Consider the following 13800-nt stretch of genomic DNA (forward strand, 5'->3'; position numbering starts at 1 on the left):
ATTCAGTCATAAGTGGAAGGAGATTGGTGATGGGAACGATGAGAAGATTGATAGTAGTGCAGATTTAGCAAATAGTTTGACAGTGTTGAGGGAATTATTTGTTTAGCAGAGTGATGGCCTTCGGGAAAAAACTGTTCTTGTGTCTAGTTGTTCTGGTGTGCAGTGCTCTATAGTGTCGTTTTGAGGGTAGGAGTTGAAACAGTTTATGTCCTGGATGTGAGGGATCTGTAAATATTTTCACGGCCCTCTTCTTGATTCGTGCAGTATACAGGTCCTCAATGGAAGGCAGGTTGGTAGCAATTATTTTTTCTACAGTTCTAATTATCCTCTGAATTCTGTGTCTTTCTTGTTGGGTTGCAGTAGGAAATCTGAAGTAGGAAATTTGAAGAAAGTTTTTTGTTTAGCTTCAGATTCATTTCCTCTCACTGTGTGCCCATGGGTTCCTTGTACAGTAATAGACAGCCGTGTCTTCCGGTTTGAGGTTGCTCATTTGCAGATACAGCTGGCTTTTGGCATTGTCCCTGGAGATGGTGAAACGACCCTTGACTTTGTCTGAGTAGTAAATACTGCTGGAGTCAGTATATATCCACGCAAGCCACTCTGGTCCTTTTCCTGGGTATTGTCTCACCCAGTGCATCCCGTATCTACTGAAGGCGAATCCAGAGCCTTGGCAGGAGAGACGGAGGGACTCTCCAGGTCTTCTGACAGCCCCTTTAGACTCCACCAATTGGTCCTCAGATCGGACACCTAAAATGAAAGACATTTCAGGAATCTCTCCTGTGTTCCAGAATTAAAATAGAAAGAAGAAGAAGAAGAAGAAGAAGAAGAAGAAGAAGAAGAAGAAGAAGAAGAAGAAGAAGAAGAAGAAGAAGAAGAAGAAGAAGAAGAAGAAGAAGAAGAAGAAGAAGAAGAAGAAAATTCTCAGTAATAATCAGAACTAATTACCTCCAAGGACTGATATAAAGAACAGGATTAGCTCCAGAATCATTTTTGCTTCCTTCTAATAAAGGGAAGAAGGTGATTGATGGGAGATGATTTAGGTAAGTGCTCAAACTTTGTGTTGATGGGTGTAGCCTGAAACGTCTCATTTAAAGAGGAAATGAGCCTCAATTTACATATTGGTTGAGATAAAAGAGTTTCTCATTGCAGAGAGCTCTTAGTTTGCCTTACACACTGCTTATATCTTTGATTTTAATATAATATTTCAGTGCTAAGAAATACAAAGACAGCCTTTCCACTCCTCTCCTCTCCTCTCCTCTCCTCTCCTCTCCTCTCCTCTCCTCTCCTCTCTGTTTTCCTCTCCTCTCCTCTCCGTCTTCCTCTCCTCTCCTTTCCTCTCCTCGCGATCTTCCTCTCCACTCCCCTCCCCTCCTCTCCTCACCATCTTCCTCTCCATTCCACTCCCCTCCTCTCCATCTTCCTCTCCTCTCCTCTCCCCTCCTCTCCTCACCACATCTCTCCTCTGCTCGCCATCTTCCTCTCCACTCCCTCCTCTCCTCTCCTCTCCTCTTCACTCCACTCCTCTCCTCTCCTCTCCTCCCTCCCTCCCTCCCTCCTCTCCGCTTCTCTCCTATCCTCTCCAATCTGTCTTCCTCTCCACTCCTCTCCTTGCCATCTTCCTCTCCACTCCACTCCACTCCACCTCCTCCTCTCCCTTCACTCCTCTCCTCTCCTCTCCTCTCCTCTCTCCTCTCTGTCTTCCTCTCCTCTCCTCTCCTCTCCGTCTTCCTCTCCTCTCCTCTCCTCGCAATCTTCCTCTCACTCCCCTCCTCCTCTCCTCACCATCTTCCTCTCCACTCCCCTCCCTCCTCTCCATCTTCCTCTCCTCCTCTCCTCCTCTCCTCTCCACTTCTCTCCTCTCCTCGCGTCTTCCTCTCCACTCCACTCCACTCCTCTCCTCTCTCCTCTCCTCTCTCTCCTCTCTCTCTCCTCTCTGTCTTCCTCTCTCCTCTCCTCTCTGTCTTCCTCTCCTCTCCTCTCTGTCTTCCTCTACTCTCCTTTCCTCTCCTCGTGATCTTCCTCTCACTCCTCTCCTCCTCCTCACCATCTTCCTCTCCTCCCTCCCTCCTCTCCATCTTCCTCTCCTCTCCTCTCCTCTCCCCTCCTCTCCTCTCCACTTCTCTCCTCTCCTCGCCGTCTTCCTCTCCACTCCACTCCACTCCACTCCTCTCCTCTCCTCTCCTCTTCACTCCACTCCTCTCCTCTCCTCTCCCCTCCCTCCCCTCCCCTCCCCTCCCCTCCTCTCCGCTTCTATCCTATCCTCTCCAATCTGTCTTCCTCTCCACTCCTCTCCTCGCCATCTTCCTCTCCCTTCACTCCACTCCACCTCTCCTCTCCGCCTCCTCTCCTCTCCTCTCTGTCTTCCTCTCCTCTCCTCTCCGTCTTCCTCTCCTCTCCTTTCCTCTCCTCGTGATCTTCCTCCTCCTCTCTCCTCACCATCTTAATCTCCCTCCTCCTCCTCCTCCTCCTCTCCTCTCCCTTCACTCCTCTCCTCTCTCCTCTCCTCCTCCCTCCCTCCCTCCCTCCTCTCCTCCTCCTCTCCTCTCCTCTCCTCCTCTCCCTCCCTCCCTCCTCTCCTCTCCAATCTGTCTTCCTCTCCTCTCCTCTCCTCGCCATCTTCCTCTCCACTCCACTCCACTCCTCTCCTCTCCCCTCCCTCCCCTCTCCTCCCCTCCCCTCCACTCCTCTCCTCTCCAATCTGTCTTCCTCTCCACGCCTCTCCTCTCCTCGCCATCTTCCTCTCCACTCCACTCCACTCCACTCCCCTTCATTCCAATCCTCTCCTCTCCCCTCCCCTCCTCCCCACTCCTCTCCTCGCCATCTTCCTCTCCTCTCCTCTCTCTCCTCTCCTCTCTGTCTTCCTCCACTCCTCTTCTCTCCTCGCCATCTTCCTTTCCACTCCCCTCCACTCCCGTCCTCGCCATCTTCCTCTCCTCTCCTCTCTGTCTTTCTCTCCACTCCACTCCTCTCCTCTCCTCACCATCTTCCTCTCCACTCCACTCCACTCCACTCCACTCCTCTCCCCTCCAGTCCTCTCCTCTCCTCTCCTTTCCTCTCCTCTCCGTCTTCCTCTCCTCTCCTTTCCTCTCCTCTCCTCTCCTCTCCGTCTTCCTCTCCTCTCCTATCCACTCCGCTCCTCTCCTCACCATCTTCCTCTCCACTCCACTCCACTCCCCTCCCCTCCTCTCCCCTCCACTCCTCTCCTCTCCTTTCCTCTCCTCTCCGTCTTCCTCTCTTCTCCACTCCACTCCTCTCCTCGCCATCTTCCTCTCCTCTCCACTCCACTCCTCTCCACTCCTCTCCTCTCCTCTTCTCTCCCATTTGCTCCTTTTTTCCATCAACTTTCTTTGGAAACATTATAAAGGTAATTTTGAAATGATGAAAACCTATAAGGACAGCCAGGATGAAGCTTTTTCTGTTTAAAATATATTGTGAGTACTATACTGGTCTTGACATTAAATTAGCTAAAAATATATAATTTGGGTAAAGGTTAAAGAAACGGGTTCTAAGTAACGGAGAGAAAACATGGCCTAAGTATAACACAAAAATGTTAGAGCCAGAACCGAAAAGTATGGCTCATCTAAGTTCAAGAACTTTTGTTTCCTTAATTAGATTATGTTTTGAAGAAACTCGTATTAACCACATACAAACGAAGGCACAAATCAAAATTTTGAAGGCTCAGATTTTGGGTTCCCACCAAGTTGCAAGGTGAAAAATCAAAGCAATCACACAATAAGGTAAAGGTAAAGGTTCCCCTCGCACATACGTGCTACTCGTTGCCGACTCTAGGGGGTGGTGCCCATCTCCGTTTCAAAGCCGAAGAGCCAGCGCTGTCCAAAGACGTCTCCATGGTCATGTGGCCGGCATGACTCAATGCCAAAGGGGCACGGAACGCTGTTACCTTCCCACCAAAGGTGGTCCCTATTTTTTCTACTTGTATTTTTACGTGCTTTCAAAACTACTAGGTTGGCAGAAGCTGGGACAAGTAACGAGAGCTCACCCTGCTACACGCCAGCACTGGGGATTTGAACCGCTGAGCTGCCGACCTTTCGATCAACAAGCTCAATGCCCTAGCCCCTGAGTCACCGTGTCCCTGTGATCACACGATAACTTCATATTAAACACTCGGCAATCCAAGAATGAAGAACATGACATTTCCTACTTTGCACAGTCAGCCAGAAATACAGCTAGTCCTCAACTTACAACATTTCATTTAGTGATCATTCAAAGTTACGACACTGAAAAAAGTGACTTATGATGGTCACCTGACTGCAGCATCCCCATGGTCATGTGATCAAAATTTGGAGGCTTGGCAACTGGTTCATATTTATGATCATTGCTGTGTCCTGGGGGGGGGGGGTCATGTGATCCCCTTTTGTGACCTTCTGACAAGCAAAGTCAATGGGGAAGCCAGATTCACTTAACAACCAAGGTTACTAACTGGTCAACTGCAGTGATTCACTTAACAACTGAGGCAAGAACGGTCGTTAAAATGAGGCAAAATTCACTTAATAAAGATCTCGCTTAAACAACAGGAATTTTGGGATGAATGGTGGTCATAGGTCAAGGACTGCCTCTATCTGTTTTGAACTCAGATACGGCTTTATGGATCAGAGGGTGGTCTCTTGAGAAGTGATATTGTCTCGAGGTATATTTGGTAGATTTTTAAGCATACCAGATGGAAAAGCTCTGCTTTGGAAATAAGATATTATTTGGACACAGCGGTTTTATCTCCATGCCCTCCTCCACCCATCCTGGCATCAGTGTGAGATGAATGGCCGCTGGAATGCAAGATGACCAAGGAAGGCATGCGCCAATGTTCTGACCCAGATCCCCAAAAACGACAAACCCTCTGAAGTTAATGTTGTGCCTCGCCCGCTTTCCCCACAGCCGGGACCTTCTTATCTGCTTCCGAACGCTGAGGAATGTCCTAGCATGCCTCCCGGCCCCAGCCCTGGCTCTATGCCCAGGCAAACGGAGCAACTAGACCCCTCCCCCTCCCCCACAGCATGTGAGGCTGAGGAAGGTCAATTACCAACAGCTGCAGACTGGAGTGACCCTCGCTTCAGGAGATTAGATAAGCGGCGGCAACAGAAGGAAGGGAGGGGCAGGCCGGGATAAGTGCTGAGTCATGGAACCACACCCCATGGCCTATATAAAGGATCTGCTTTCTGGCATTCTCTGAGTCAGGCAAAGTCTAACATATCTTGCTGAAATCACTTTCTGGTCTCCTGCCTGCCTTGAGAACTTTGCTAGGACTTTGGCAGAGCTGCAGAGGCACGCCTGATTCGGATTTCCCTGATCCGGCCGTCAGCGGAGGAGTGGGACACGACAGTTAATTCAAAGATTCCTTTAATTACTGTTGGAGCGAAAAAAAAGTCAAGGTCAGGCCGAGCCTACATCTGGAGAAGGAGTGGCCAGAGTGATGTCTCGAGATGGGAGGGTTGGAGATTGGAGCATGTGATCGGCAAAGGGGTCATGAGGGTGGGGATTTTGGAGGGAGGAACCCAGATCCCCAGATTCGGATTTCATCCAACTGTTCCAGTTTACCTATGCTAGTAAAAGAACTTTGAAAGATGCTTGCTTCGGAGTCTTTTCTGCAGGAGGGGTTTTCTGGAACGCTGACACAATTATTACATGTATCATCAAATATACAGTATATTTTCTTTACTAAAATTCTCTGGTAAGATACCCAATAAGAACAGTTCAGGCTTTCAATCTATATGTTGTTGTATCATTTCTTCTCCCGTAGTTAGAATTCGAAGGTTTCAAAGAAATGCTCAGCCGTGTTATGTAAATGGGCAGTTTTTGCCGTGGTTCCTCTCACTGTGTGTCTTGTACAATAATAGACGGCCGTGTCCTCTGGTTTGAGGTTGTTCATTTGAAAATGCAGCTGGCTTTTGACATTGTCCTTGGAGATGGTGAAGCGTCCCTTCACTTTGTTTGAGTAGAACCTTTCACGGGAATCAGCAAAGATATGTGAAAGCCATTCCAGGTTTTTTCCTGGAGCCTTCCTAAACCAGTTCATCCCAAAGTTCTGGAAGATGAACCCAGAGGCTTGACAGGAGAGATGGAGGGACTCTCCAGGCCTTCTCACAGCCCCTCCAGACTCCACCAACTGGACCTGAGAATGGACACCTAAAATGAAAGGAGTTTCAGTGAGCTCTCCTGCGTACAAGAATTAAAATGGAAAGAACCTGAATAGCGGGGAAAGAATTACAGTACCTCTGAGGACCGCTAGTATGGACAACACGTTGAGCCACAGGATCATTTTGGCCTTTTCTAAAGATTGAAGAGGGATTGATGGTAAAGGACTTGGAGAAGTGCACCAACTTTGTGTTGGTGGGTGTAACTTTAAAAGATGAGCCAATTGCCTCGTTTAAGAGGGAAATTGTGCCTCGATTTACATATCACCAGGGATATGTAAATATCCCGATATTATGTAGATATAATGAGTCTGTCATCTGCACCCCCATAACAGTCTGGTTTGGCTCTGCAACCAAACAAGACAAACACAGACTTGAACTACACAATTAGAACTTCAGATAAAACAATGGCTACCAACCTGCCTTCCATTGAGGAACTGTAAACTGCACGAGTCAAAAAGAGGGCCGTGAAAATATTTACAGATCCCTCACCTCCTGGACATAAACTGTTTCAACTCCTAACTTCAAAACGACGCTACAGAGCACTGCACGTCAGAACAACTAGACACAAGGACAGTTTTTTCCCCATTATTATTCTGCTTAACAACTAATTCCCACAACACTGTCAAATAATTTACTAAGAGTGTATTACTATTATTCTTCTCTTCCTTACTAGTATCTTTTTCTTTCCACTTATTACTATAACCATGTTGCTTGTATCTTTCAATTTATATTGTTTTTATTTGCTTCCTAGTACGATTTGATAGCTTATTAGTAACCTTGACTATCACTAAGTGTTGTATCTTTTTATTCTTGATGAATATATTTTATTCTCCTTATGTACATTGAGAGCATATGCATCAAAGACAAATTCCTTGTGTATCTAATCACATTTGGCCAATAAAGAATTCTATTCTATTCTGTTCTATACTATTCTATTCTATTCCCCTTCCCTTCCCTTCCCTTCCCTTCCCTTCCCTTCCCTTCCCTTCCCTTCCCTTCCATTCCCTTCTATTCTATTCTATTCTATTCTATTCTATTCTATTCTATTCTATTCTATTCTATTCTATTCTATAAAAGAGCCTTCTTGATACATTTACTTACATATACTCGAGTATAAGCCGACCCGAATATAAGCCGAGGTACCTAATTTTACCACAAAAAACTGGGAAAAACTATTGACTCGAGTATAAGCCTAGGGTGGGAAATGAGGCAGCTACTGGTCAATGTAAAAAATAAAGATAGAGCCAAGTAAAATAACATGAATATTTATTTGAACGAAAAACAATAAAAGTGCAAAAGTGCAAAATGTTCGGCGCTCATTTTTATTATGCAGCGCCCCCTGCTGGACATCTATCAAAAATACAGTATCTTTTAAAAGTACATCGAGACGTAGACTCGAGTATAAGCCGAGGGGGCCGCTTTTCAGCACAAAAAACGTGCTGAAAAACTCGGCTTATACTCGAGTATATACGGTACTTTTTGACACAAGATTTCCCTCATGATTTTCAAATGAGGCTCCAGTCTGAGGATCACTCAAGACCATCCTGTGTCTAATTGTGAGTACATAGGGGGAAGGGCATATTTACACTGGAGTAAGTAAAACAAAGGGATGCGGTGGCTTAGTGGCTAAGACTCTGAGCTTGTTGATCGAAAGGTCGGCAGTTCAGCAGTTCGAATCCCTAGTGCGACGTAACGGGGTGAGCTCCCGTTACTTGTCTCAGCTTCTGTCAACCTAGCAGTTCGAAAGCATGTAAAAATAAAGATAGAGCCAAGTAAAATAACATGAATATTTATTTGAACGAAAAACAATAAAAGTGCAAAAGTGCAAAATGTTCGCTCATTTTTATTATGCAGCGCCCCTGCTGGACATCTATCAAAATACAGTATCTTTTAAAAGTACATCGAGACGTAGACTCGAGTATAAGCCGAGGGGGCCGCTTTTCAGCACAAAAAACGTGCTGAAAAACTCGGCTTATACTCGAGTATATACGGTACTTTTTGACACAAGATTTCCCTCATGATTTTCAAATGAGGCTCCAGTCTGAGGATCACTCAAGACCATCCTGTGTCTAATTGTGAGTACATAGGGGGAAGGGCATATTTACACTGGAGTAAGTAAAACAAAGGGATGCGGTGGCTTAGTGGCTAAGACTCTGAGCTTGTTGATCGAAAGGTCGGCAGTTCAGCAGTTCGAATCCCTAGTGCGACGTAACGGGGTGAGCTCCCGTTACTTGTCTCAGCTTCTGTCAACCTAGCAGTTCGAAAGCATGTAAAAAATGGTCCATCTGAGTTCAGAGTATTTGTTCCACAGTTGTTTCCTTGACCATGTTCTGTTGAAAAAAACCCAAAAACAACAAGGCAGAGCAGATCATGAGTAACAATTTGAAATCAATAGTGGAATTATACGTAGACATCCGAGTGTCAAAGTGGTCCCTAAATCTCCCCCAAAATTCATTGAATATTTTATAAAGGCAGGGGTGAAATCCAGCAGGTTCTGACAGGCAGTGGAAATTTTGAATAGTTCAGAGAACCGGCAAATACCACTTCTGGCTGGCACCAGAGTGGGGTGAATAGAATAGAATAGAATAGAATAGAATAGAATAGAATAGAATAGAATAGAATAGAATAGAATAGAATAGAATAGAATTCTTTATTGGCCTGGTGTGATATTTAGATAAAAAGACAGATTTACACTGGAGCAAGTAAAGCAAGGTCTGACAGAACCTCTTCGTTACACACACACACAAAAGATGATTTTTTAGGTTGGAGAAAGAAATCATGGAATGAAATTTCTTTAATTAGCCATGTCAGAGACCAAACATTAAAAAGAGGGTGCATCTGATTTCAGAATATTTGTTTTATAATGATTAACCTGACCATCTTATTTTGAAGAAGCTTAGATCAACAGCGCAAAGCGAGCCGTAAGGCACAATTTCAAATTCACTGTTGAATTACACAAACACATTCAGGTTGGAACCAAAACTCTGGAATCCTGTGAGGTGTTCCCCATTAGTTTGTTTTTTAACTTGGCAATTGTACAGATTTGATAAATTGATTGCTTCCCTCCCCTGCCTCCGGTGATTTTGTGTAGTCATTCTGCAATTTTACATAATATGTTCTAACATAGCAAGTCAGTTAACCAATGGTCAAACCATATGAACAGGAAAATAGGGTAAGGAAAGGAAAGGAAAGGAAAGGAAAGGAAAGGAAAGGAAAGGAAAGGGAGAGAGAGAGAGAGAGAGAGAGAGAGAGAGAGAGAGAGAGAGAGTAAGAAGGAAAGAAAAGGGAAGGGAAGGGAAGGGAGGGGAGGGGAGGGGAAAGGGAAAGGGAAAGGGAAAGGGAAGGGAAAGGAAAGGAAAGGAAAGGAAAGGAAAGGAAAGGAAAGGAAAGGAGGATGAAGAAGGAAGGAAAGTAGGAAGGAAGGAAGGAAAGAAAGAAGGAAGAAAACAAGAAAAGAGGGAAAGAGGGAAAGAAGGAAGGAAAGAAAGGAAAAGTAAGGAAGAAAATAAAAACTCCAGCAAAACGTTTCATTTCTACAGTCCTTATACAATTAATTTGTATCTTTACTTATTTGCTTGATTTGTGCAGCTGCCCAATTCACTTTTCCATTTTGTTTTAATGACCCCATAGTTCCTTGCAGGGTGGAGTCTGGGCAACTGAATGGAGTTGAGTGTTTACCGGCCGGAGTTTTATTCAGCAGACATATTCTCAGTGTGCCCAGAGAGAGAAAGATCTGCCTCTACCTAGGATCAAATTCACAGCCTCCTGATTGTGAGGCGACAGCTCAGCCACTAGGCCACAGCACCACTTGCTCATCTCACTTTTACATGATGGAATAAAAGAATGAAGAGTGAGGATTAAGGAATACAATTTTGTATCGCTGAAGAATTTTTTTTTAACAGCAGAACTTTCTGCCATTGTTGTCTTTTAGGAGTCTCTCTCTCTCTCTCTCCCTCCCTCCCTCCCTCATTCCTCAGTTTATTCTCTGGTCAGGTTTTGCTCCTCTCCAATTGGAAAACAATTCACTCACCCACTCATTTTCCCTCCCTCCTCTCTCTCTCACACACATTGCTGATACCAAAATCAGTTCTTTCTCCTCTTGTCAAACAGGCAACTTTCTCAACCTCCTGTTAAGTGAAGAATGCAGCCCTATTTATTTATTTATTTTGTCACAACAGTATATATAAGCATTGACATGTAACAACTATATAATATATAAGCATATATATGAGCCTAAGTATGTAATAACTATATTAATTAGATATAATGAAAGGAAATAATAGGACAGGAATGGTAGGCACTTTTGTGCTCTTATGCACGCCCCTTATAGACCTCTTAGGAATGGGGTGAGGTCAATAGTAGACAGTTTTTGGTTGAAGCTTTTGGGATTTTGAGAAGAGACCACAGAGTCAGGTGGTGTGTTCCAAGTGTTAATAACTCTGTTACAGAAGTCATATTTTCTGCAATCAAGATTGAAGCGGTTTACATTAAGTTTAAATCTATTGTTTGCTCTTATATTGTTGCAATTGAAGCTGAAGTAGTCTTCAACAGGAAGGACATTGCAATTGATGATTTTATGAGTTAAACACAGGTCCTGTCAGAGGCGGTGGAGTTCTACGTTTTCTAAACCCAGGATTTCAAGTCTAGTGGCATAAGGTATTTTGTTGTATTCAGAGGAGTGGAGAACTCTTCTTGTAAAATATTTCCGGACACGTTCAATTGTATTGATGTCTGAAATGTGGTATGGGTTCCAGACAGTCGAGCTATATTCAAGAATTGGTCTAGCAAATGTTTTATATGCTCTGGTTAGTAGTGTAGTGTTTTTGGAAAAGAAGCTACGCAAGATTAGGTTTACAACTCTTAGAGCCTTTTTTGCAATGTAGTTGCAGTGGGCTTTGGCACTTAGATCATTTGATATGAAAACTCCAAGGTCTTTAACAGGGTAGGGGTCATCTGTAAGGTAATGTCCATCAAGCTTGTACTTAGTGTTTGGGTTCTTTTTTCCAATATGTAAGACTGAGCATTTGCTGGTTGAGATTTGGAGTTGCCAAGTTTTAGACCAATCAGAAACAAATGTCTTTTTGAAGGGTAGTTGTATTTGTTAAATAGTTTGACATTGTCAGCAAAGAGAACACAATTACTTGTGATATGGTCGCAGAGATCATTTATGTATAGTATGAAGAGCGTTGGTCCAAGAACGCTGCCTTGGGGAACACCACTTTTAACAGGAACAGGATTTGATAGAGCATTGCCAATTTTGACCACTTGTTGTCCGTTTGATAGGAAAGCAGTTATCCAGTTGAACAGCACTTAGACTTATATACCGTTTTACAATACTATACAGCCCACTCTAAGGAATTTACAGCCTATTGCCCCCAACAATTTGGATTCTCATTTTTAGTCACCACGGAAGAATGGAAGGCTGAGTCAGCCTGGTGAGATTCGAACTGTCGAATTGCAGTCAGCAGAAATAGCCTTCAGTACTGCACTCCAACCACTGTGCCACCATGGCTCATGGAGTTATAGGGCTCTTCTGATGAATGGTAGGTTTTTGCCAAGCTTCAGATTCACTTCCTCTCATTGTGTCTCTTGCACAGTAATAGACTGCCGTGTCTTCAGGTTTGAGATTGTTCACTTGGAGATACAGCTGGCTTTTAGCATTGTCCCTGAAGATGGTGAAGCGCCCCTTCACTTTATCTGAGTAGTAAATACTACTGGAACCGGAGCTTATGTATGCCACCCATTCCAGTCCTTCCCCAGGAGACTGTCTCGCCCAGTTCATGGCAGAGCTGCTAAAAGTGAAGCCAGAAGCTTGGCAGGTGAGATGAAGGGACTGTCCAGGTCTTTTCACTTCCCCTCCAGACTCCACCAACTGGACCTCAGGTTTAACACCTAAAATGAAAGGAGTTTCAGTCAGCTCTTCTGTATACAAGAATTGAAAAGAAAGGAAACCAAATAGGTAGGAATTACCTCTGAGGACAGCTAGGAAGGAAACCAAATTTAGCCACAGGATCATTATTGCTCCCTCTAATGAATGGAGCGAATTGGTAGGACAGGGCTCAAATTTTGTGTTGGTGGGTGTAACCTGAAAAGAGATATCATGGGGCTCCTTTAAAGGGGAAATTGTGCCTCGATTTACATATCAGTTGAGATAAAAGAACCCTTCAGAGTATTTAGCTATGGATTTCTTTGCATAGACTTTACACCTGTGATTTTCATAAAATGTTAAATAATAAGCTGCGTCCTCTGGTTTCATGTTGTTCATTTGCTACCAGAATTAACTTTTGGAGGTGGTGACACATCCCTACCATTTAACCATGTAGCAAAATCTGAACCTTATAAAGTTAAACCTTTAGTTTGGCAAGATTTTGTCTATTAAAGGTAAAGGATCTCCATCGGACATATTTGCTAATGGTTCCTGACTCTAGGAGGCGGTGCTCATCTCCGTTTCAAATCCAAAGACCCAGCGCTGTCTGAAGACGTCTCCATGGTCATGTGGCTGGCAGGACTAAATATCAAAAGTCCATGGAAGGCCGTTACCTTCCCACCAAAGTGGTCCCTATTTTTCTACTTGCATTTTTTTACCTGCTTTCGAACTGTTAGGTTGGCAGAAGCTGGGACAAATAACGAGAGCTCACCCCGTTACGTGGTGCTAGGGATTCAAACCGCTGAACTGCCAACCTTTCAATTGACAGTCCCCACATCTGTCTATTAGATGGAAGCAAATAAAGAATTGGACTTGAATGGATCTCACTGTCTCATCTCTGAACTTGGGCCTGGCACTGCCAGCTGACATTCCCTATCCAGATTTGCCAGATTAGATGAGATGAGTAGAAAGAAAAGAGATTTCCTTTTAAAATTCTTGTGCAACCAAAGGGCTTTACTGTACATTAGATAACAGACAGTCTTTTGAGTTAAGGTTAAGGAAAGTGATTCTAAGTAGTCAGAACCAGTTCTATAAGAGGACTCTAAGAGGCAGTATTTTGAGTTAAGTGGTTCCAAGTAGCACAGAGAAATTGTGGACTAATAATGTTTTGCAGCAGACATGTTAGAACTTAAAAATGGTAAATCTAAGGCAGCGGTTCTCAACCTGTGGGTCAGGACCCAGTTGGGGGTCGAATGACGATTTGCCAGGGGTCGCCTAAGACCATCAGAAATATGGGAAATATACTTGCGAGTCAAAGAATCACGCTCCAATGGTTGATTCCACAAGCCAGCTGCAGGCTCTTGAAATCGCTAGCCGAATTCAGCTTCAGGCGCGATGAATTAAAAAAAGAGAGAAATCTTTGCTCTGATGTCTCCCTCTCAAGCCAGCTGCAATCACTCCCAATCACTAGCCTAATCTGGCTTCAGGCACGATAAACTTAATAGGGGAGGAGTCTCCGCTTTAATGCCTCCATCCTCAAGGCAATCGCAAGCAGTTCAGATCGCTAGCCAATACGGCTTCAGGCGCGATAAATTCAAAATGAAAATAATTTTACGGCTGGGGTCGTTACATCGTGGGGAATTGTAATAAAGGGGTCGCCACATCGTGGAGAATTGTATTAAAGGAGTCACCACATCGTGGGGAATTGTATTAAAGGAGTCGCCACATCGTGGGGAATTGTATTAAAAGGGTCGCAGAACTATAAAGGTTGAGAACCACTGATCT

At 44.3% G+C, this 13800-nt stretch overlaps 2 gene segments (V, D, J or C); both read right to left on the reverse strand.

Moving 5' to 3' along the window:
• Positions 1-5588: 5588 nt before the first annotated feature.
• Positions 5589-6508, reverse strand: LOC131197323 (Ig heavy chain V region 3-like). The segment is given in 2 exon segments: positions 5589-6138; positions 6226-6508. Coding segments are annotated over 2 exon segments (432 nt in total).
• Positions 6509-11661: 5153 nt separating this feature from the next.
• Positions 11662-12165, reverse strand: LOC131197858 (immunoglobulin heavy variable 3-21-like). The segment is given in 2 exon segments: positions 11662-12041; positions 12120-12165. Coding segments are annotated over 2 exon segments (426 nt in total).
• Between the last annotated feature and the right edge of the window lie 1635 nt (positions 12166-13800).

This window comes from Ahaetulla prasina, chromosome 4 (genome assembly GCF_028640845.1).
Source record: "Ahaetulla prasina isolate Xishuangbanna chromosome 4, ASM2864084v1, whole genome shotgun sequence".
Taxonomy (NCBI): domain Eukaryota; kingdom Metazoa; phylum Chordata; class Lepidosauria; order Squamata; family Colubridae; genus Ahaetulla; species Ahaetulla prasina.